Source organism: Dromaius novaehollandiae, chromosome 27, assembly GCF_036370855.1.
Source record: "Dromaius novaehollandiae isolate bDroNov1 chromosome 27, bDroNov1.hap1, whole genome shotgun sequence".
In the NCBI taxonomy this organism is placed as follows: domain Eukaryota; kingdom Metazoa; phylum Chordata; class Aves; order Casuariiformes; family Dromaiidae; genus Dromaius; species Dromaius novaehollandiae.
The window spans coordinates 6,836,697-6,861,262 of NC_088124.1; the positions used below are offsets into that span (position 1 = coordinate 6,836,697).

Here is a 24,566-nt window from a genome sequence, read left to right on the forward strand (position 1 = left end):
GTGGGCATGCCCTGCAGACACTTCTGCAGCTGCACCTTATGCGAAGCATCAGGTACTGTGGAACTCAGTAAACCACGTGAAATGGCTGGGAGGGCTTATTAGTGTGAATTAGTAACTCTCCACAGATTTAGTTTAGAAATCATGCAAAAGCAAAGGAAGAGACAGAGCCTATCTGACAACTTTGAGCCGCCTGCTGTATGCACATTGCAGGGAATGAAGGGGACGGCGGGACCATGACCTCAGTTTGACACAGCACAACCAGTGAGGTCCAAAAACGAAGGGAGAGGAACAATAAACCTGCCAGTCATGGTGTCATAGTGCTACTCAGCATAGACACTGAGATGGTCTGGAATCTCTCCCTGCTGCATCTGATGGAGATTGAGAAAAATGAATAAACAGCAGCATCTTTTGGAATTGAGGTAATTAGGGCATCTCAATGTCCTATTAACAGTGCATCGCAGAGAACAATGACTTCTGTGTCCAAATCACCTGAGCAGCATTACAGCATGCCTGCTATCTCAGGGGAAAAGAAGGATAAGGTGAGGAAAACAGAGGAAGCAGTTCATGGTGTATAGTTGTTTTATCGCTTCTGTCTTGTCCCTCCCCCATGGGTGCAGATACCTCCGACTGCTCTTCATTGTCTGTTTAAATCACATCAATTTAAAAGGGTTATGAGAGGCTGTCTTTAATCAAACCATTTGTTATGTCCAGGTCTCCTTGTCTGTCTCTATTCCTAGATTTATCCAGAGATAATTATCTCATGTTAGAGACTTGTTTCCCCTTTAGGACCAACTGGGAATATCCACCTAAAAATTGAAAAATAATTGGAACTAACAGAATGCTTGTGAATAGCTATCCTGTTACCTCTGCTTTGTGGCATAGTTCTCTCCCCTGCCATCTGTTCTTTCCTGACTTCATAGAGGTAAGCTCCCCAAAGCAGAAACTATTCTTTTTTGTACTGTGCGTGACACGATGGAGCCCTGCTCTTGGTTGGTACTCAGATATGTATGTAAAAAGATCATAATTATTATTATTAAAAAAAACCTGAATAGAATTTTACAGACTTTTTTTTGCTATCAGTAATATGATGGAGTTGCAAAGGAGTCACAGAGACTGTGCTACACCAAGAGCCTTTAAAATTCATTTAGACTGCCTGGCAATGTAAGGATAATGAACCAGTGTATGTTCTCATACAGTGGAAGTCACTGTTGAGATTTTTCAAATCCCATTACGATGAATTGGAGCTGCGTGTCCAGGTCCTCTAAACAGCTATGACAATAAAAGCTGATATGTATAATAAAACCACCCACAATTTAAAATAAGTGGTCTACAGAAGGTACTAAGTAATGTGTATACAACAGATTAATAGATTTGGCCTTTGCTGAAGTGAATGCTGTACTGTTAATTTTTCCTAGCACCTTGGCTTTTATATCTTGTTTCTGTCTACAGTACAACAGCATCCCAGACTTGCAGTGTTTAACAAGAAACTCATTTCTGTTGTCAGGGTGGTAGAACGAGGGCTGAAACTAGAGGGGTCAGAACAAAATGTTTGTGCCATTTTTGTACAGTAGAATAGCTTAGAGATTACCAGTGACTGCTTTCTCTCTGAACTCGTACAGCTATGGGTACTTTGGGCACCTACTGTCAAAAAGCTTGTTGAAGCTGTTTTAGCAATGCAGTCAATTTTGTACGTCTTATCCTCTTATGCAGTGTTCTGCATCATTCCTTTGCTGACCCATCTGCCTTCGTTTCCTCTTATGACTCCCTCTCTTTCTCTCTATGCTCATTCCTCTCTTCTGACTATTCCCTTGTGTCCTCCTCCTCCCATTTCTGGCCTGGTGCCTTCTTTCATTCTGCCCTAGGCTCAGGCCATCCTCCTACATGCCTTGAGCCACGTTTTCTCTCTATGGTTGAGATTCACTGGCTAATTAAAGCTCCTGCACTGGTCTTGTAGCAAGGTCTCCAGATCTCACTGTGCTGCTTCTGCTCATGTACTATAGAGGTTTTGGCCTCTGTAATATCTGTAAGTTTAAGCTGTTGTGCTGTTCGTAAGACAAATGATCTCAGGAGTGGATGAAAGGTTGTTTAGCTGAATAGGTTTATCTGTCTGCATCTAAAGGATCACTTTTTTATAGACATAATCATTAATTGCCTCTATGTGACTAAATGCACCTATGAGATACACAGTGGGGAGTCACAGCCCTAACTGTTGCAGTAAACAGGAAACGCTAATGGCAGTGGACCTCCCCCGCCCCCCTCCTGGAAATAAGCTGCAAAGATTTGTTGTGATTATTAGCCCCCAAGGCAGACAGTCTGCTTCTGGACTGAATGCATCAAACCTGCCACAGACTGACAGGGAGGCATAATCTGTCCCCTGTCCTCATCTTTTACAGATAACTGGTTTGCAAGCACCTTGTGATCTTGTGGAGAGAGTATCTGTTTTAAGATACGTTATTCCTAATTATGACAGAACTACAAGGTTGAAGAAAAACTCGGCAAGAGATGCTGTGCAGGTGACCAGCTGCCTGTGGAATGGCATGTTTATCGCAGTCGCAGAGAAGGGTGGGTTACCATTCCTAACAGCTCCCTGCATTGCGTGGATAGGTGAAGATGCACCAGTCAGCAAGACTTTACTGAACAAAATCTATTTCAAATATTGTACAGACCACGAAGCTCCATACTGCATGTTAGGATAACTCTGAATTGCAGTGGATTTAGAAGGGTTTACAAGTTATCTCATAGCTTCACCTATTAAGCAAGAGAGATTTTTTCTAAAGAGCACTTGTAGACAGAATCGGATACTAAGCCACTTTGTGGGGAAAAAAAGACAAAGAAAATGCTGCTGGAGGAAAAGATGACAGTGTGGAGCATCACATAAGGAAGCCGAGCAGGGAAAGAGGCAGAGAAAGGAGCAACAACATAAGGAAAAAGGAGTGGATTCTGAAGTCTTAGGAAAAAAAGGAAGGAGATATCCCTACTGAGAGCAAGCAGTGGTACTAGATAAGAAAAAGTTAGTGGAGAATGGCCTTAGAAAAATGGAATTAATACATGCTGTACAGATAAAGCCACAGTGAGAATTAATATTCACCCTTGGACTGTGAAATTCAATCAAAGTCAGTGGGATTGTTTTCTGTTGATTTTGGTAAACCAGAAAATCATCTGTAGCTTACTGAAAACTCTAAGTCATTTAAAACTGAATAGAGATTGTTGGATATCCAGTTTGACATATCTGCCAACTGAGAGGAATATCTGCAGTAGCTGATAATATGGAGCATTTCTGGGTTTTGTACATGACTGTTTTAAGATTTAAAGTCTACCCACTGAAGAAGGCAATATACTTCTCCACCAAATAAATCACACAAATTATTGGTAAAATACTTATCAGCCTGAAATAAACTGTACGCCAGGCAGGGCACATTATTTATTACCTCGTTTTGGATAGTAATGAAGAGACTGTGATTTCGTACAGAGCAAAACAAACCCAGCTTTTGCCCCGGAGGATCATGCCACATTGCTAAATTGTGTAATTCATCACCTTTGTCACGTGGCCACAGCTTTCCCCCCCCCCCCCTCCAGTTTGCAGCATTTTAATTCTGGAGGAATGTTTTTTGTGCCAAAACGCCCCTGGCCGCAGTGTGTGCCCGGCAGAGGGGGCTGCATAGCTGCTCCGCGGCAGCGGGCACAGCGTGGGGAACCGCTCCGCTCCGCCGGGCCCGGTGGCAGGCGCTGCTGAGCGGCCAGAGCCTGGCAGCTGCGCACACGAGCGGGTGAGGGAACAGCGCGGGGGCTGCGGGGGAGCCTCCGCTCTCCGCCCAGCAGCCCCGCTCGCCCCGGGCCACGCTCCGTGAGAGGGCGCCAGGCGCGCGGCGACCGTTAACGGTCACCCGGCTCAAACGGGCCCCGGCAGCCAATCAGCGCCGCCGCACGGCTCGGCGGCCGCAGCGCTCCCTGGCGGCGAGGCGCGGTGGGGCGCGGCCGGGCGGGCGACGGCCCCCACGGCGCGTGCGCGGGGCGGGGCGGCGCGTAAAGCCGCGTCTGGCGCCGCGCCGCGTTCCCGCCCTCCCGCCTCGCGAAATGGCGGCGCCCGCCGGCTCCCCGCCGCCGCCTGAGGGCCGGTTCCGCACGCGCGACGTCCTGGTGCCCGGGGGCCCCTGCGACTTCGGCTCCTTGCTGCTGTCGGCGCCGGTGCTGGCGGGGCTGGAGGCGGCCGGGTTCCACAGGCCCTCGCCGGTCCAGCTGAAGGCCATCCCGCTGGGGCGCTGCGGCCTGGGTGAGGGGCCGGGACCGGGACCCCCGGGGCGCCGCGCCGCCGCCCTCGAGGCGGGAGTGGGGCGGGAGTGTGGGGCGCCGCCCTGACCCCCCGTGCCGCTTTCTTCCAGACCTCGTCGTGCAGGCCAAGTCCGGCACTGGCAAGACCTGCGTGTTCTCCACCATCGCCCTGGACGCCCTGCTGCTGGAGAACCCCGCCACGCAGGTGAGCCCCGCGCGGCCCCGGCCTGCGCTCGCTGTGCCGCGTCGGGGGCTTCCCCGCGCCTTGTGAGCCAGCGGCAGTTCCTCAGGGCCGCCTTGGAAAACAGGTCTTTGCATCTGTGAGACTTACGCTTCCACCCCTGCCCTAACGTGCTATCCTTTAGTCTGCCCCGTGAGTGAAGTGTTCGGTGCTAAAAAGTTACTCCAGTTTTTATTGCTGCTGTGCGAATTTAGTATTTAGAAACAAGTTTGAACTCTTCGTACATTTTATGTGAGCTGTGATAGTTGATAGGAAATTGGTAGTGTCAAGACTGGATGCTGTACTTCAATCTTCTGAACCATTCTGCTGCTTTTAAGGCTAATTCTTTGTCCCTTGCAGATTCTGATCTTAGCACCGACAAGAGAGATTGCTGTGCAGATTCATGCTGTCATCACAGCCATTGGAATAAAAATGGAGGGTTTAGAGTGCCATGTATTCATTGGAGGGACTCCTCTGAACCAGGACAAAATAAGACTAAAGAAATGCCACATAGCAGTTGGCTCTCCAGGTATGGGCATGCCTCGGCGTACTTCAGATAGTCTGACGCACTTTTTGCACTGTAATAATTGGTGCTTTTGGAATCTTGGGGTTTTTTTTTTTCTTTTTTGGTAATAGGGGTGAGTCTCAAAGGCCATTGCTTAAAAAAAAATTAGAGTCAATGTTTTAGTGAGTGATTATTCTAAATATGCCTTTTTAAAAGGTTTATTGAAATTAATATTAAAAATAATCATAAACTTTTTGATTAGAATCTTTCAGTTAATATTTGTGAAGCCTGGATTACTTTTTTCTTTTGTAGGTCGAATAAAACAACTCATAGAGTTGGATTATTTAAATACAGCCAGTATCCGGCTCTTTATTCTTGATGAAGCAGACAAGCTTCTAGAAGAAGGCAGCTTTCAGGAACAAATCAAGTAAGAAAAATGTTTATCTCATGCACTTAACAGATTAGATGCATATTTGTGAGTCTTTTCCATAAATATTCTTTTCTTTTGTAGTTGGATTTATTCTTCGCTGCCAGCCAATAAACAAATGCTGGCTGTTTCAGCCACTTATCCTGAATCATTAGCTAGTGCTTTGACCAGGTACATGAGAGAGCCAACATTTGTGAGGCTGAATCCTACTGATCCAAGTCTCATTGGTAAGTATAAGAAACTTATTTATATTGGTATAAAATAGGAGTATACTAAAACCAAAGCATGTGCCTTAATGCTTGCAATTTCTTACCATGTCCCTTTATAGATAGATTAGTTCACTAAGTGTTTATTCCCAATATTGCTGTATTTAAAACATCAGTGATGAAGTTAATTTTCTGGTTTTCCAACACTTCAACAATGTTCCTTCTGTTTAAGAAAACTTATCCTTTAGATTCTTATTTGGTACCTGTGTGTTTTTTAAACTTAATCTTTGTTCTAGTTGCAATGACGTGGGAGTTGACAGCAATATAGCACAATACATACTTTTATTGAACCTGTTAATCTGATGGCTTTTTTGTTTTTTTACTCAGGCCTGAAGCAGTATTACAAAATTGTGAATTGCCATCCACTTCCTCATAAGACATTTGAGGAAAAAGTCCAGCACTTACAGGAGTTGTTCAGCAAGATTCCATTTAATCAAGCCTTAGTCTTTTCAAATCTGCATAGCAGGTAATAAATCTGAAATAAAATCTGGAGGGAAAAAAAATGCGTGAAAGCAGTGGCTATAATAGCCAGTAATGTAGCATCACTTATAAAGGTCTCAAAACACAGCTGAAGCCATATACAAATTTCACATCTGAAATATAGTCACAACATGTAAAATATAACAGTATGAAATGTTGGAGAGGAATGTTTTGACATGAAGGTACCTTGTATGTTGTTTAGGCTGCAGTGAGAACTAATATCCTGTTGTACTTTCTCAGTCTGGTCTGAAAGGTGTAAAATCTGTAAGGTGACTACTTTGGACATGAGATGAGACTGACAATTTTGGAATATAATCCTTGACTGTAAAGAGTAGCATGTCGTTAAAAAGAACGCATTGGCTGTTACACCTAGCATTCTCTTGATACTGCTAAGTATGTAGTTTTATTTATGACTTTCATTGTGTATATCCTGTTAGGGCTCAACATTTAGCTGAAATACTGACATCCAAAGGCTTTCCTGCTGAGTGCATTTCGGGTAAGTCTGTTCAGAACTTTGTGATACTCTAGGCTGAAGTTTTTGTGTACATCTGACTTAGAATAGGAATGTTCAGCTTGAAAGCTTGGTTTGTAAGACCTTTGTTCAAATGACAAAGAACAGCATTTGAATCTTCACAAGTCTTTAAAGATTTGCATATTAATCTAATTTTTCCATTGATCAACTTTTCTGCTTTTTAACCTGTTGCTGAGGGTCACTTTATGACTATCTAGACAAGTGAATTGGTTTATTTGTAAAGAGAAAATTTCTTACACTTGCAGCTTCAAGGAGTGTGGCTGGAATGCTGCTACATTTAAATTTTTTTTCCTTAACTTCTCTGTTAGCAGCTGATAACTAGCTCTTAATGGTTGTTGGAAGCCTTCCTTTGAATTTCTCCTTCCACAGTGTGTGTGTGTGGGGGGGGGGGGTTCATGACTGTGCTTTTGTTCAAGTAAAATTTTTCTAAGGTTAGTGTTATTCAAGTGAGTCAAATATGTATATAAATGGTTTCTCTTTCTAAAAGCAAATAAAAATTATTTTTGTAATGGACTTCCTTATTTTCAAGTTTGTTTTCTGTTTGCTCCTTGCTAACTCATTTAGAATTGATGTTTGAGGAAGTTTTTCTCTGATCTCATCTATTGCTTACAAAGCAGTCTTTTCCAGAATTTGAGGAGCAAGAAATTGAGGAAGATAATCTGTTTCTAATGCTTATTTCTGTTTCTAAATACAAATTTTTGTGTCTCTAGGTGGCATGAAGCAAAATCAACGACTTGATGCTATGGCTAAATTAAAGCAATTCCACTGTAGAGTTCTTATTTCCACAGACTTGGTAAGTTGGTATTTGACAGCATATGTAAGAGCGGCATATAAACTTATTTCAGAGCATTATATTTGACTTGGAATTGAATGGAACTCAAACATACTGATAAAACATGTGACTGAAGAGCACTGTGTGACCTGTTTTCACTGTGTGATTGAGAAATTGTACCCTTTTTCTCATCTGTTTCAAAAATAACAATTTCTCTGTTGGATTATAGAAGTTTGTAGAGATTCCAGCAGCACAGAGGTGCTTACTTTGAGTAGGTGCTGTGAGAAAGAGTAGTTTATGTATAGTGTGCTTCACAACAGTAGAACCTCAAAACAGATTTAGGTAGAGCAGTGGTTATGTTTCTTGTCTGAGACCTCTGCAGCTTTTTTGCGGTTGGTGGGTCTTGTCTTCAGTTGCTAGCTTGAGGTTCTGTCATGCTGTGGAGCTGAGTTTTTGGTGTTGGGAAGAAGTACGCTTCCTTGTGTTTTCCATGCAGAAGGGATAAGCAAAATTATCCTGGGGTCACATGGTCCCAATGTAACATACTTGTTCTACATGTTAGTAGCATGAGCTGATCGGAGAACTGTAGGTGCTTTATCTGCTGTGTGCTGTAGTCAATAGAAGTTACTATACAAGCAGTTAACTCCCAATGTGTTGTGATCTTTTTTTAAAAGATCTGCTCAGCGTATTGAATTACTGCCTTCTCTTCTCTTGCTTTTCCTAAGACATCTCGTGGAATTGACGCTGAAAAAGTGAATCTGGTCATCAATCTGGATGTACCTGTGGACTGGGAAACATACATGCATCGTATTGGCAGAGCTGGACGCTTTGGTAAAATGTCATGTGGATTTATCAAACTTGAGCTAGCTTTCCTGGGTCTGGTTAGGTAATTATACTTTCTACTGTGTATCACAGGAACTTTAGGCTTATCTGTGACATACTGCTGCCGTGGAGAGGAGGAAAACATGATGATGAAAATTGCACAGAAATGTAATCTTCAGCTTCTTCCCTTACCAGGTATGCTCTGTCCTGTGAATGCAGCTGTGTGGTATTTTGTTGCTGCTAATTCAGTGCTGCTAATTCATTGCTTCAGTGAAGTCCACAGTGAACTGACATGCACCTTCTCTGCTGAGGGTAGCTGCATTAGGTTTAGTACAGTCAGATCACTTGTACACAGTGCTGATGACCTGCTGCAAATGTGTAACTGCTGCAGCTGTACAAAGTGATGGAACACGAAGAACTCTAGTGCATGCCTATGGGTAGAGAGAGGAACTCGACATCCAGCTGCTCTTTAGGCAGCTACGTAGTTATTTGGATTTCCAGAAACAGTCAACACAGAAGCAAGCTACAGAACAGCAGGAGTTGTCTAGTATTAAGCCTTTCTCAGGCTGTAGCATGCGGTAATGAAAGGAAGAAATAATTGAAACTGCAGAAGACTTGCTGCACTGGCTTTGTCAGAAGGCCAGGTGTTTTGCTAGAAACTTAGCATTTATCCTTCCTTATTTCTATTTTTTACCCAATTAAGTACAATATGCTAGAAAATCAGTGAATAATGCAGTGCTTATTGTATTAATCAAATTTCATGATGACTTCTGTGAAGAAAACGTTCTGGCTATTTGAGCTCTTTCAGGAAGTGAAAAGGTCAGTTTATAGCCCTAACTTAACATCTCACCATATTATTTGTGATTCTGTAAAGCTTTACTTTGTTCATTTGAGTTCTAGAAGGAAGGCTGCACTTACTGAGTGCCTGCTTGTTTCCCTTTTGTGCAGAGCCCATACCTCCTGGAATGATGGATCAGTTTGAAGATTGGGAGGTAGAAGTCAAAGCTGCTGCACATACAGATGCTTCAGTGAATTCTGATACTGTGCTTCTTAGACCAGAAGAACCAATAGAGCAGCCAGCCCGAAATAACTTTGCAGAGATACCTCGGCCTTGTTCCAGTCTTCCAGGTCATAAATCTGTAGACAGGCCAAAAAAGGCTCCAAAGCAAAAACTGATAAAAAGATGCACAGATTCTGCAGACACAGAAGAAGGTCGCCCCAAAACTTTCAATTGCAACACAAAACAGAGGAATCAAGTAGGAACTGCTTCCCAAACGGACAAACAAAATATCACTAAGGCCTCAGATGAGGAAGCCTTAAAAAAAAATCTTCCCAGAATTCCATGCTTGTCAACTTTCAAAAACCAACAGAACAACAATCCCTGGAACTTCTCAGAGTTTGTTGAAGACTATGAGTATTTTATTAAAGAAGGGTTGGAGAGGGATGTTGAAATTTTAAGAAGTTATTCAGGCCTGGGAGAACAATGTGAGCTCCTCGGAAATGCTGCTGTAGAGTGTAAAGATGCAGAAGATGCTACAGAGGCAGTAGTAGCAAATGGTGTTGCATCGGTGGAAAGTGATAGTTCGTACAGTTCCAGGGCTTCCTCCAGTAGCAGGGAAAATACCTCATGCTTTGAAGCATTTTCAGATACACAGGAAAAGAATGCTGTTCCTGCGGTAGGTCGAGGTCTTGCAAGCTTCTCTCCTACACCAGAGAAGCCTCGGGAGCTATCACAAGTGCCAAAGCCAAATCAAATGAAAAAGAAAGTTTTGAAACAAAATGCTAAACAAAAGAGAAGTCATTACCACCAATTCCCTAGTTCTTCTATGAGAGAAACTGAACACTGCTCCTGCAGCCCTTGGGGTGATAGTGTTCCTGGCTTTCCATATGAGTCCTGGAGTTACAAAAACTACTGGAAGTCTTACTATCAAGCATGGCAAAGCTACTATGCTGCAGTGTCTCACATGTACTACAGGAAGAGTTACAGACACTTTAACTGGATGAATGCTTATCATGTCAACTCTGTCTATCTTCAAGAACTGCTGAGAAGTGATGGTTGATGTAATGGCATTGCTGTTAGAGGACTGGCTGGTACAATGAATGGACGTATCTGTGAAAACATAACTGGTCTACAAGTAACACTGATGGACATAGACATTGGTTAAGATTGGAAAAAAAAATTTTGTCCTTTTTCAAAAACAAGTTATTTCTAGGCAAATGTTTTATATGCATTCCAGTGATGGTGTTACAACAAGTTGTCAATAAAGGGAAATGAATGATACAGCTGGATGTTCAGTTGCAATCTTTAAAATACGAGTTAAATGAAGAGGAAAGGCAGCCACTTACATGTAAGCAGTCTCAGTAGAAAAGGAAGAAAGCGATCAGTTTTATTTGATTTTCTTTTCATGTAACTCTTGGGTGAAAGTGAATTCACAAAAATTGCTGTTTATAGTTAAGAGATCATTCCATTTTCTATGGTTCTCCTAGACAGCAGGCAATAATTGTATGCCAGTTAACAGTGGCAGACATCCTGCATCTCGATTAATGTATGTATTGCTAATTTCAGTCAAGTTAATTAACATTGTATAAATAACATATCTATAGCTAGGTGTATCACAAGCTGTGCAGTAGAGGATGGTTTAATTATGTATAAAATGTGTAGCTATCATAATTGGTCTGTCCCTCTGGGTGCAGCAATGTCAGACTTGACACACTTATGGGAAAGCTTTAATTAGAAATGAAATTACCTATTTAATACTAAAACTAATTAGTATCTCCTGTTTGGGTTGCACTGTTTTGTATCTAGCTGTCTTGAAGCAGGAAATGGTTAAGGAGTACTGGCTGGCTTTAGGGTATTGATGCAAGACTGACCCTTCTCCACTGACTTTCAGAATTTATCCCCTAACTTCAGTATGTTTGGGATCACTGAAGCAGATTTTTAGGCTAGTTCCTTTGATTTCTCAAAGCTGACCAGAGCTTATCCTGTCTTCTGTGTTTTTCATGGGCAACGAGTGAGGCTGGAATTCTTAGTGAAAGTGCTGCTTCCTACCTGCTATGAGCTGTACTTGAAGGAGAGCTTTTAATTAAATTTTGTGAGATGACAGATTTCAAGGGTGCTTGATTGCCCACCTTCAGCTACCTTGAAATTCATTTTGAGAAATGTAATAGGTTTTCACTCAGATTTAAATAAATCATTTTCTGTCCAAGTGTTCTAAATGTTGTTGTGGTGTTCTCTGTGTAAATCCTGTGGTGGCCCTGGTAATGCTTTTTAGAACTCTTTGTGAAATAGTGGCTCCAAATTTTATAGTATGTACTTCAAACTCTCTTCACCGTGCAGGAGAATTATAAAATTAGCACAAGAGTAGCATAGAAATTTAGCATAAAATTGGCAAGTAAGAGCTTTATCCTCCTCTGCTTCGGGGTGTTTTTTTTCCTCCCCTTTTAGGTAGGGAAATGGTGTCACCTAGTGGGTGTCAGGCTTTGCTGCAAGTAATAAAGTAGTAACTTCAGTTGTTATGTTCAGCAGTAACTGTCAGTGGATGCTTGAGCTCATGTGATAGACTTTAGTTTCTATTTAGAGAATTTTGACAGTTTTAAATAATGCTGCTTAAAGTTGCACTTTTTTAATATGCTAAATATGAAATCAATTTAACTTGTTTTACAGTTGAAGCAAGCTGACTATCTGCAGTATAGAATACAAGACTTTGGCCTAAAAAGAATTTGTAGGACCAGACTGCCTTTTAACAGAAAGATATAAGGTGTGCTTTTTAAATTTAATAACACTCTAGGAAAAGTACTTTTTCTTTCTGTCCCTCTTTCTGTGCGTCATTTCCCCCCTCCTTGTGTCGCAACAAAGTAGGAAAGGGAGGGGGCTCTCCTACCTTATGTCTGTAAAGCTTGAAAAATGTGAGCATGGTATGATTGCATTTCCAGGATCAATTTTGTCTTATTCAAAAGGAGGTTGCTGTAAGGGATACACTTAGTGCAGCAAGGCATATACCATAATGTCTTTTTTAGTAATCATCATACTGTTTTCATTAATGATTGTTCAATTAAAAGTTCTTGGTATTTAAATCTAATGTGAGTGATTTAGGCCAAACCCCCAATGCTTCAAAAAAAAACTCCCCAATATTTTTTAAAAGAAATCTACAGCATTTTGGTATTTGTGGCACATACTCTGTTTAATCCAGATTGGATACATCAGGTACAGCAGTGGCACAAGACTCAATACTGTAAATGATATACAAGTTTCAACATATGCACTACAATTCCAAAAGAAGACAACAGGAAACTCAGTTCTTCTAGAAAGTTGTTCTCGAATGAAGCTACCTGCAGTTTTATACAGTACATTTTGTATCTGTCCTTTTTGATGTTTGTAAGCAAAGCCCATTTATAGTACGAAAATAGAAAATAATAAGGTTGAGAGCTTCTTATGACATAAAACTCCTAAAGAAAACACCATTGCATTGAATGCCTTACTAATTATCAAAAATATTCCATCACACATTTTGTAAGGTATTTCATTGGTCCAAGGAGCTAGTGGGAGCTCCGGTCATAGTTGCAACAGAGCTGAGAAGAGCATTCAATATGGTTATTAATCTCCCACGCAGCTGCATGACTTCCTATGACTAGCACTAGTTAAAATCATAGTAAAAAGAAACACGTGCACACATGTACACAAACATAACAGACTATTGACTGAAAACAAAACTGGAAGGAATTTTCACAAACTGTTTGTCATCTGGTCTTTTTATCCACCCAAAATCTTTCTGGCACAGTTTTTGTATTTTAAATGTAAGTAGTAGTACTTCTCTACTACGCTTTCTTCAAAGTTCTCTAGAGTATTTTGTAAATGCTCATGAATTAAACTTCCCTTATGGAAAAGGAGAGGTATTAAATTCTGTGTAATTTGTAAAACTGGCAAAGAGAGGTGAAATGACTTCTCTGAGGTCACTTAGTGATTCATCAAGACAATCAGCAGTAGAACATAGGTTCCTGATACTAATTTTCCTAGCTGTAGTCAATTCTCACACAGCCTTGGGATTACTTTTAAAGTTTTAGAAGGATAGAACCATTACAAAAGGCATTTATGCCATCATTAAATATGAACCCTAAAAATTCGGGTTCTGAAATCATATTTAGTGCAGTTGATCAAAGTGTTGGAGAAAAATAAGTAATTTTTGAATTTATTAAGATATATGACAGGTTGTGTGGGAAAGGTGTATTATTCACCTAACTCTAAAGGCAGAATAAAATCTTTAATTCAAAGCTGTGACATTTTGAGGCATAGTCTTAAGCCATCCATGAATGCTGACTTGTAACTGCTATAGTCCAGCATAGATAATATATTGAAACAGGATCAAAGGGATGTTGCAGTTTTTAATGTATTGAATCTGCTTTATAGTATCTATAAGATACAACAGGTTTATACCTTCTGTACTTACAAAAGCAAAATATTTGAAAAACGCTGCTTCCTTTAGCTGGTATTAATTTGGCTTTTGTACATACCCCTAAAACTATCTAAATTAAAATGGTAAATGCTGGTTTGCAGTACCAGTATGTTATCAACTATTTCAGGTTAAACCAGTAGCATTAATTCAAATTCAGTACCTCTGGGAACTGTTTAAAAAAAAAAAAAAAAGTATGTCATTTTCCAGTATTTCCTTTTGAATTATAGATTCACTTTTATTCCACGCTAAAGCCTTTTGTGTTACTTAATTTGCCAGTTTCCCCAGTTCACTTTTACAGTGGTAATTATTCGACATACAAAAGTACTCTCTGGTATAAGGATTTGCTGCAGAATGTTTTATATTCTTCTAATGTTTGTAGGCGGCTAACTTGCCATGTGGGAAGGAGAATAATTTAACATGATGCAAGAGAGTATAATGACAACAGGGGAAGGAAAATAAGGGAAAGAATTACAGCTAAGCATCAGGGGAAAACTCCTTGGCATTAAGCTCTATTAGTCTGGAATAAGCTTTTAAGGGAAGCAGTGGGAGTCTTCTCCCTGGAGAATTTTAAGCCTGATCTAAAGAAAGCATTGCAGTATATTGAAGTGAAGGACCTTGTGCTAGCATGTGGTGGATTAAATTTTTTGTTGTTTTTAATTTTTATGTACCAAGACGTGTTTTCTGTAGCCTCTTCTGCATGGGTATCCTAGGATTTTTAAGGAAACAAAAAATAAATGAAGTAGATTTTAGAAAGAGTAGATGAAAGTGAAAACCTAGCTGGGAAAGGTATTTGTCATCATACTTTGCCAGTTGGGTCTGTTTCTTTGTAGAAGGTGTGCAGTTCTATTAGCAGCCTAATGCTGGGTGAGGAGAGAGTAAATGTATCGGCAGAACATGCTGAAAATTTGAGAAAATATTTTTCTCTCAAGAAGGATTTTCAGAGGAAACAATGCTTAGAGTAAGGTGTTGCTCCTTTGGTATTTTAATATTGTTTTATGAAAAACTGAAAAATAAGCCCCTTCTACTTGCTTTCTGTACAAACAATCCATTTTATCTTTTTTTCATGAACAAACTACAAAACATTGCAATGAATTAGGGGGAAGAGGAAGGCTTTTGAAACGAATTGTTACACACAATTGACATTTTTTTTGAGCAGTCTTACTAATCAGGTTATTTTGCACCATCTGCCTTTCAGAAACTTATCAGGAGCAGAACCTACCTATGTCTCTGCATGCTTCTCCTCCTGGATGCAGCTCACATCTGAAGAACCCCCCTTCCACATGCATCAGGTATGACTGAGGCTGCAGGGATATCTGCTGTTTTTTGTGTCCATAATGATGCAGGGATCATCTTGGGCGTACGTGGCAAGGGGGAATGGGAGAGGGACGTTGGTAGGACAGGGTGATACTGAGAATTACTGGAGAAAATGGTCCTAGTCCTTCAATGAAAGTTCTGGTCTAGGAATTTCCAGGACTGACTTGGTCTTATCTCAGTAATGGTTTTTAAGTTGCTATTTAAAGCAACTGTGCTGTTTAATAAAGCTAATTGCCTCCCTTTGCTGTAGGAATAAGTAGCTGTAGTGCAGTTCCCATGCTCTTCTCTGCAAATGCTTTCCCTCCCTGCCTAGAGTTCATTTGAAGGATGGTATATTATTCCCTACCAACCACCGATACGATGCAGATAGATTCTTGTCTTTGCTGTATGAATGAATGCACAGTGCTTTCGTAATAAGGATGTTGTTACATTGAACAATCCAGGGAGGTTTTGTACAAGCGTATTTTCAAGTGCTTTCGGAAACGTTCTTCAGTCTGCTTCAAATCAGCGTTTAAAGGGAGCTAATGTCTCCATTAAAAATATTTCTAGCCTTGTTCCTCTAGGCGTAGACTTCCTTAATTTTGTCTGTCTTTATCCTCTGAAAGTCTGTGCTGAGCTAGCGACCGTATGGGGCAGCACCTGCTAAGTTAATGGTAGAAGAGGCAAGCCGCATATTTTTGAACAAGAATAACGATGATTCCTCTTCTTTGGAACAAAACAAAGACCAGGGCTGCCCTGACAATCTGAGCCCAAGCAGCCAGCCAGAGCCCTAAGGATTGGCTGTTCTCCTTATTTATGGTTTTGTCTCTTAAAAATGTTGACTTTTTTCAGAAAGCGTTCTGAGTGATAGTAATAAAATGCACTAAATATGCTTTAGACAGGCTGCCATGATTGCTATTTACAGATAGAGACATGGGCGCAGAGAAATGAAGTGGCTTGTTTACCACTCCACAGTAAATCAGGAAAAAGAAAGGCAGCACTGAGAGTCCATGTTGAGTCCCTGGCTCTTTGTAATCGTTTAATCCTGTGCATTGGAAGGAACACAGTAGTATACTGGCACGATAGCATTTACCCCTCATTCTGTGCTCGTATAAAGGAGGGTGCAAGGTGGAAGGTGGTGGAGGACACGGCCTCTGATCTATAAGGCTGAGGGTGTTCAAATGGGCAGTAGATATGATGACAAGTAATGAAGTTAAATAAAGCAAAAGAAAGACTGAATTAAACACCAAGAAAAACTCAATGATGGCAAGATTAACTGCAGAATAATGTCTTACAGGAAGCAGCAAAGGCAGAATATTTTAGTCATTTAAAACAGGACTAAACATAGTTTTGGGTAACAATATAGCATTGCAATAAATGACTATAAGCTGGTGCAGCTATTGAAGGCTTAGCCATAGCCCTAATATTCCTAGAATGTTGTAGGTTTCTAAGGAGCGTATTGAGTTAATACATCAGCATTTGAGTCCACTTTATAGACTACTAGGTTAGGAATGCTAACAAAGCATATTGCTAGCTCGTATGTTTAAGTCAGCGTGTGCATCTATTTATCTATACATGTAGGTGTGTGCGTTTGTGTGTGTATATAAATATTACATCAGGATAGATTATGAAAGATGTTTTTTTTTAAAAAAAAAAAAAGAGAATTCATCCCCTTGCTGAATCAGTCTCAAACAAGCTTTGAGTAATTCTGTGAATTGTGTAGTATTGGTAAATCACTGTTCAGAAAAGGGGCACTTGAAATGTTTCCTTATTATCTCTTCCATTGCAAGCTCCTGGAGGCAAGGTTCATGGCTTTTCAGGGGGTATAGAGGGCCTAGCACAACGGGGCCTTGAATGGGCATTTGTGCAAGAGCACAATAATTAGCCAGACAGTGTGTGATGTGAGAGAGGCTCAGGAAGCAAGAGGTGGGTAACATTGTTCATCACTCTGTGCCAGTCATGGATCGCACCTATAATGAGAAGGGGACTTGAAAAAGGCAGAATGGAAGAATGGAAGAAAAAGATTATTTTTCTTAGATGGGAAAAATCAGTCATGTTTCAGGACCTTGTATTTCCTGACAATAAATTGGTCCTAGGAGGATTTCAGAAAGAGTGATTAGGACTGACCACAGCCTAGTTAGAAGTATTAGCTTCCTGGCAGTACAGTGTTACTTACAGGTTTTGGTTTACTAGAAATGTGTGACTGTTTCCAAAATAAATGTGTAGAATTGCAAAAAGAAAATGCTGTCTGTACCACACCTTATCAAATGTTTTCCAAACTCCAGTACTGCTCCCCCTTCTCAGGAGAATGCACACTGTAGATGCTGTGCTAGGACTGGAGAACTAAAATTACTAACCTAGTCTACCCCCCAAATCAGTGCAACCCAGAAGCCATTGATGAGACAACTGGCGCCCCAAGACTGTGAAAATGCCAAATACTTCCCTGTCCATGCAAGGTATTTGGCTCTAGGGTTAATTATTAGCAAGTATAGATCCAGACATTATTTGGCTACTATTTACAATGGGTTTATGTCCAGTGCTAGCAAAGAAATTCATATATAGAAAACAAAAACAAAAGGCATGGGCATACGTTACAGGGAACATCTGTCAGACTTATGAATGCTTGATGTAGCTGAGTTCAGTGCTTTCTCATTCTTCACCATTTTTGTGTACAGTATTAAAAAAGAATCCTACTTTTTTTTCCTTTTTAAAAATACAGAACTGATAGTCTAGTCACAGTCTTACAAGTAAGTGATAACAAAAATAGAAAGCAGATATCCATGTGGGACTAAAACTCTACTAAAGCCTGTCTTTTTTTCCACAAATATGTTTTCACAGACAATAATTAGCAGACAAACACACTGTTTGCAATTGCACTGTATTGACTTAAAAGGCGGATACAAAATTGTCTAAATAAAGAATGCCATCCAGGGTGAAATAGTTGGGTGTGTGTGTGCGTGCGCGTGTGTACACGTATGTGCTGACACATGCTTGCATTTTCCTGCTGTGCACCCAATCACAAAAACATGCTCTGTTTTTTGTAATTCAGTGTTGCTCTGATGTGGTTCTGTCACACACTCGCACGCACACACACACACAGGGGAATGGAAACAGATTTCTTTGACAGGTGGCTTCTTTGTCTAAATCTTTTCCTATAAAAGAAAAAAAATGTGAAATTTTGGTTGGTTTAAAGGTTCTGCTCCATGAAGAAAAAAAATTCACAAAATCCATTGTTTTTTTCACCTTTTTCAGTCATTTCCTCATGAATAAATATTATCCATTAAAAACCTTTAAAAAGGTGCTGCGATACACAGTGTTATATTTCTGTTTTCTTTATTGACTCTCTTGTTGCCATGATGGTTCTTTCTCTCCAGCCTCCACAGGCGATTTCTGCTCCGTACCGTGGCACAACACACTCTCCATGCAGGTTTTTTCTTTAACCAGCCTCTTCCTCCTCCTAATCCTTCCTCAGTCCACAGCATGAATCTGAGTCTGAAGAAGCTGCCTTGTTAGGTCTCCATTGCTAATTCAATGACAAAATGTCAGGTTGGTCCATCCAGGCACAATTTGCAGCAAAAAAGGAACGTGGAGGTGTGGAGGGAGAGGGGCACTGGTCTTCCAGCCTCTTTCTGTGCATGAGACGTCTTACAAGGCAGAGACCTTCACTATGTTGCTTGTGGTAGTGGTAGAAATGTTCGTGGAGTGGCCAGGGCTGCTGGGCGGAGGCCTACTCTCGCCTTCTGGCGTCAGTGCCGGCGGTGTGGGGATGCTGATGATGGCTGTCGTTATCTGCGCGGTTTTGCAGTTCGGTCGCAGCCCATCATCTGACTTCATGTTGAGACTGGAACGACTAGAAAACAAATTTAGTTTTTTTTTTTTTTTTTTTAACTGACAGTAGGACGGATGGGAAGGGTAGTTGCTCTTCAGCAATATCTTATTCCTCTGGACTAGGGACACTGAAATATTACAGAAGAATCCACTTAATTGCTTCCCCCAGTACCTGCTAAGCATCCTTAATTTCTACCCAGTTTATGCTAACCTTTTTAAATCCTTCTCAGGTTAGGATACAGCCTTCCACAGGGCAAATCATTTCACATTTTCTATTTCATTCTTGCATAAATCTGGTATAATTAAGAGGACACTGTACTGTGTACTGCATTTTTTCAGAGCACAGGTAGGTCTTCCTGAGAAAAATTGTCTTCCATGCAGTCTGAATGCCTCTCTCTTTTCACTGTCCCTTGATCTTTCTGTTTTTTCATCCCCTTGCAGTAGTCTCAGGGATCTGGCAGCTGGGAGTGTTTTTATTAGATCTGCATCAATTGCATCCTATAATTAATTACAGAGGGGAAAATGATAGGTTGATTTCTGTGCATCTGCATAGCTGCAGGAGTCTGCTATTACCAGCCCAACATGTTCATTTTAAACACAAGGCCTGTTCTTTCAAAATGTAAAGCTCCCAGTTGGAAAGCTATTGCTGTGGTTATCTCAGAGTGACTCACCAAGAGGATTTTTCTTAATCTCTCAAGCATCCCAAGAACACCATGGAACCCATTCTGTTTCCCCAGTTATCTCTGTCACAAGCCAAGTCCTCATGGGCAGAGTCTTAGCTACTGGGTGGTTCTGCCACTGTTAGCCAGGTCACCCAGTGAGTTGCATTCCCCATAAAAAAAGTTCCCCTGGTTGTTTTCCACATGAAAAGTAACTGACAAGCCTTTGCTTTTGCCAGCGATTTGGGGGTGTTGCATTAAACATCCTCTTGTGTTGGCAGACTTAGCAGAAAGACCTAAAGCAGAGTTTCCAAAAGTCTGGGAAGCTGCCTCCTGCCTCTGTGAAATTACCAAATCTCAGCATCTCTCACCCTTCTGCAACCTCTCTAAGCATGGTTAGAGACCAGCCCCAAATGAGCAGTTGTTCAGAGTAGATAGTGCAGGTCATTCTCTCTGCTCTTATGCAGTTTGGTAAGCAGATGAAATAGCTAAGTGTTGACAGTTAAAATATCACAGCTGACATCTGATTTAGCACCCCTGAAATAGAACAGTTCACATTCCCCTGAATTATTGTTTCAGGTGCTGGTTTAAACTTCTGTCATCGTGAAACCGCATAGCCACAGACTTGTTTTGTGCCTATTCATTCAAAATTTGTCCTCTGAAATGCCTTTCTGACTTCACCCTGGCGCAGAGTAGTCCTGTGCTGCCCTGGGGCAGCTTTGTTTCAGTTTCCAGATCCTTTGATAAGAGTGGGGAAGAGAGGAATGCTAGTTGCAAAAACAGCCCAGTGCACAAGAAGCTTAATGAGCTGAAGGGAGTTTAGAAAGTCATTTAATACTTGCAAGCAAGATATGGTGGGGAAATGATTTTTCAGCAAGTTATATATAAAATGACACACTCAATTTCAAAATTGTCTATTGAAAAAGACATTTCTTCACCTGTGGAACTAACGGCTCTTTATGTGAGAGTTACTGGGAGACCATTGTGAAATTCCTCCTTATTTGTCTCCTAGAGATGCTTGTTGCTTACAGTTGTAATTCAGACTTTTGGACAATGAAAACCAGTAAAATGAGTTTCCCTGGTGGATTAGGTCAGCATGGACAGCCCTCTCCTGGCTTTTGCATGTAGACACTGATGAACCAGTCTGCTTTGTCTCTGTCTGCCTGGGTCCAGTAAGGACTTGAAAGTATTGGGCCACCTGGGAGGTGCATGGTCTGGGTGGTAGAGTGACGCTGTGCAAGCTTTCGTGACTGACTGACAGCTGGGAACTGCTGGCTCCTGCCTGTGCCATTAAGAGCTTTGTAGGCAGATTTCAGCTGGAATTCATTCTCGGTCCAGTCTCGCCAGAGGAGAGCTGCACTAGAGTCTAGCTTTGACCTGGTTCTCCCCCAGCACAGCTGCACACAACAGCTAGGAGTCACTTTTCTTGGGACCCTATTAGAAGGAAGGAGACATAGGTACTCCCAGCTCTAGATCCCTCTTTCTGGCTGGAGAATATGCCTGCAAGAAATTGCATCAAACTTCTTTCGATTGGATAAGGCACTTGAGGGGTTCGCATGCAGTAGTTAGCAGCAAGAGCCTACTTACTGTACCTTGTTGTAAGGGAGGGCTGCTCACTGCACTGGATGTGGATGGTGCTGAGCTCCTGCATGCTCCGGAGGCGAGTGGCTGGCACGCTGGAGTTGGGGAGGTGAGTGGTCTTCTTGTTACGGCGGGAACAGCAGGAGGTGGTCAAACCGTGGTGACTTGACAAGGAGGGGCTCCGAGAAGATGGGTAATTTTGCATTGAGCTCTCCATGCAGTTTTGCTCAAACAGCTGCTCGTCTATGAACTCATGGTTCTGGCAGGAAAAAGAACGATGCCATTACTCTCCGTGGCAACAGCTACGACCCAACAGCAGTTTATTTTCAATAACGTATTTTGCTAGTCTGGTGGGATGTGTCAGCCCCTTGTCTGTGTAAGATGCTCTCTGCCCCTGCACCTGAAAATGTTTGCACTAGGCAGATCTCAAGAAAGAAATGCAAACAAGAACAGAGAAAGAGATGACTTTGCCCTTGCACTCACTACAACCAAGAGAAGGTTTTGCTGTCCTGAATCAATATAGGAATAAGAGAAACTGTTGAAGTGACAAAAGCGTGATAATCTGTCAATACTGCCTTGCTTACACAGTCTGAGATTGTTAATATATTGTGTCTGATTTTCCTTTCACACCTATGTCTGGATCCCAGAAGTGGCTTCAAAAAGTCTGTGATGCCACATGGTTATTAAACCCCACAGGAGAGGAGATTAAGGCTCCTTTTTCTTTGTCCTTGGGGACGGGATTGTGATATATCTGGAGTATTGTCTTATCAGATAATTTTATTACAGGATGTTACCTGTATTTGCTGTTGGCTTCAAAGCGTACCTGGAATATGCTGGGTGCTGCAATTAGCTGGTAGAAATAAACATAGCAGCTGATAGTGGGAAGTGACAGGGGAAGGAAATTCGGATAACTGAACCTTTAAAGCATTTTTGTGCTAAAGCGACAAAATATCCTGAAAGAAAGAACTCTTATGCACATGTATGAACACCCAAATAGTTCTAACGCACATACTTCATCCAGTCCCTGCCAGCATCAGAAAGGATGGGAAATAAAAACAACCAGGGTGAAGGCAGCCATTGATTTTCATTGGAACAAGTAACAACTCTTACAGTAAACAAAGGCACTGGGTAGCAAAAAAGAACCACGTGCACAAACTCCAAGGACAAGACCAGGAACGAGAAAGGAACCAAACACTCCAGACACGTCACAGAGATCATAGAAGAACAGATTGAATTAAAAAGGAAATACCTTGATGGTGGAAGTTCGTACAGATAACAGGGGATCATCCACAAGATAGGACAATCCCTACGGGACAACATGCCAACAAAAGATAAAAACACATTTGATTGTCCATTCCGGCATTCAAAAGTTTAGTCCCAGCATTGCATCTTTTTGTCTCAGCATTGCAGCTCTATTGCTCAAGTTTGAATGGGCAACTGGACCTTCTCTTTACCAAACCTTGCTTGAATCAGACCCCTTTGTTCCTTCGTTCTTACACTTAAGCTTCTTGATGTTCCTTTCTTGAAAATAAGACAAGACTTATGACAATTTTATTACTTTGATCTTTTGAGAGCCAGAATGCAAAGGAAAACAAAGTTTGAGCTGCTGATTCACAAGTAAACGAATCGGAATTTTATCGTCATTGGATCACCAATGGGTGTGGTTTCTGATCGTACTCTGGAAACACAGAAGAAAGGTTTGGGCTGAAGGACTGGATTCAGTGCACATAGCAGTGGGAGAAAATATAGCATGTGAATGTCCATACTCAATCTGGAAGGAGTGTAGAACTCCTTTCGTTTGTACAAACTCCATGTGTTGTGTTAACATGACAAAGTAGCCCTTGTTACGGCAGCTGGAAATACCTCAGGGTCACTTTGTCTTCTGACGCACCAGATCTGTGAGCCATTCACAGCCATTTGATTGTAAGACTGACTTTATTCTAGTGACAATTGCAGATACCATGAAAATAAATACTGTATTTTCAGAATCCTTCTGCCCAGTCTAAGGAAAGGTGAATTGCCCATTGAAACAAGCTTGCAACCGTGGTACATTCTGCATTGCATTCCACCTGCAACTTTATATCATCACAAAAATGACTCTGCAGTGTTTAAAAATTCTTGTACTGTGATTTAATGTTTTGAGGGGGGAGGAGTTGCGTAGTATTTTAATAGATTATGTTCATTGGAAAGAATTTCCACACAAGCTGATTGAACTATTTTGACTGATAACTTCAGACCAAAATCCAAACTTGCTACATGGTTTGATGCAACATAATCATAACAACTGGGTGAAAAACGGGGGAAAAATGCATTAAATATTGTGCATATTCTCCCTCTAGGTTTTCGTCAAAATTCGAAGTATCATTACTATTGGCAGTCTTTACAGAAAAAGACAAACTTGAAACATTTTCAACCACTGAGACTCACCCTTTGAGTAGCCTTGGGTGCTGGAGGCAGTCTAGACTTATTTGTGTGGTAGGCTAGTATATCCACAAGTGAGGATATGATATGGCGGCATTACTTCCGGCACCCAAACTGGCTCATTAGTGATGGAGCGACTCATGCAGCTCCCAATGCAAAATAAAATTTACAAATGGAAGTATTACTTGTGAAATACAGGTCATAATAGTGAAGCTTTTAAGCATGGAGTTCTAAACTAAAGAGCCAGATTGTGAAATGCCTGCTTGTTATGTAGCATCCAAAATGACTAGAAACAAAGGCAAGATGACTCATAAAATAAACTCAGTAGTTATTGATACAGCAAGAATCAGTTCACTGTCCTTGGAATGGTGACCTTCGCTGTGATAAACCAGCTGTACTCAGCAGGTCAGTGTGATTAACAAGTCATCTTCTTCCAGTGTATTGCTGATGCCTAAATGGTGTTATTCCAGCACAAACTGAACTGTGAAAGTGGAGGCAATTTATCTTAAAAGAAAGCTCTTGCAAGTCAGAAATCAGAAGTACATTTGATGATGGATGCAGATAGAAAAAGGCATGAATATTTCAAGTGTTAACCTCTCTTCATTCTTTCTAGAATGAACCATGATATAAATAAGATGCTCCATATTATGATCGTATTCCCCTACTGCAAAACCTTTTTTATAAACCTGGAAGTAAAACATATTCATGAGATAAATATCTGAAAATTTCCAGGAGAATTCTGCATACAGAATCACTTAATAATGAAAAATAGAACTCTTACTCTAACAGAAAAGTCATTGTAGCAGAAACTGCTTGACTGGCTTTGAGATAAATTACCTGCTCTTGTAAGCAGGACTGTGATGAGACAAGATATGTGCAAAGTTTAAACCCATTAAGAGAGTTCATCTGCTCTGTTCCTTATGAAGGGCTAAAGGTTATTTTTGCCAGCTGATTTGCATTAGGGTCTAGGTCGTGGTTTGAAGTCACTGACATCAGTTTCCTCTAAGACAGCAGAACTGTCCAATGCTGCTAATTGGCACA

General features: G+C 41.1%; 3 protein-coding genes across 4 annotated transcripts in view; 2 read left to right on the top strand and 1 right to left on the bottom strand.

Annotated features, from left to right (window-relative positions):
- Positions 1-3,748: 3,748 nt before the first annotated feature.
- Positions 3,749-10,574, top strand: DDX20 (DEAD-box helicase 20). 2 transcript variants are annotated; one of them, XM_064498225.1, is made up of 11 exons: positions 3,749-3,767; positions 4,380-4,474; positions 4,850-5,018; positions 5,307-5,421; positions 5,506-5,648; positions 6,015-6,153; positions 6,605-6,663; positions 7,410-7,492; positions 8,197-8,302; positions 8,387-8,488; positions 9,242-10,574. In XM_064498225.1, exons 3-11 carry the CDS (start codon positions 4,922-4,924, stop codon positions 10,351-10,353), a joined length of 1,956 nt encoding a protein of 651 aa, XP_064354295.1. In that variant the 5' UTR covers positions 3,749-3,767; positions 4,380-4,474; positions 4,850-4,921; the 3' UTR covers positions 10,354-10,574. The 2 variants fall into 2 exon arrangements, with proteins under 2 accessions (XP_064354295.1, XP_025967631.2); XM_026111846.2 differs by lacking the exon at positions 3,749-3,767 and adding an exon at positions 3,977-4,270.
- A 147-nt stretch (positions 10,575-10,721) lies between these two features.
- The window catches only part of LOC112990137 (uncharacterized), a 265,179-nt gene continuing 251,334 nt past the window's right edge, over positions 10,722-24,566 (top strand). Inside the window, exons 1-2 of the mRNA XM_026111677.2 lie at positions 10,722-12,051; positions 14,939-15,032. The gene's annotated coding sequence lies outside the window, so the exon portion shown is untranslated. The remainder of the gene's footprint in view (positions 12,052-14,938; positions 15,033-24,566) is intronic.
- The window catches only part of KCND3 (potassium voltage-gated channel subfamily D member 3), a 140,352-nt gene continuing 134,021 nt past the window's right edge, over positions 18,236-24,566 (bottom strand). Inside the window, exons 6-8 of the mRNA XM_026111850.2 lie at positions 22,354-22,410; positions 21,116-21,363; positions 18,236-18,886 (exon numbers count right to left, since the gene is read on the bottom strand). Of these exons, the coding sequence (XP_025967635.2) occupies positions 18,682-18,886; positions 21,116-21,363; positions 22,354-22,410 (510 nt within the window). The 3' untranslated portion in view covers positions 18,236-18,681. The remainder of the gene's footprint in view (positions 18,887-21,115; positions 21,364-22,353; positions 22,411-24,566) is intronic.

What these genes read in the sequence shown, in the direction of transcription:
- DDX20 (XM_026111846.2), top strand. Translation starts at nt 4,075, where the DNA reads ATGGCGGCGCCCGCCGGCTCCCCGCCGCCGCCTGAGGGCCGGTTCCGC. An exon ending in TTCTTATTTCCACAGACTTG is followed by an intron (nt 7,493 to 8,196) that starts GTAAGTTGGTAT and finishes GCTTTTCCTAAG; the next exon opens with ACATCTCGTGGAATTGACGC. An exon ending in TCAGCTTCTTCCCTTACCAG is followed by an intron (nt 8,489 to 9,241) that starts GTATGCTCTGTC and finishes CCTTTTGTGCAG; the next exon opens with AGCCCATACCTCCTGGAATG.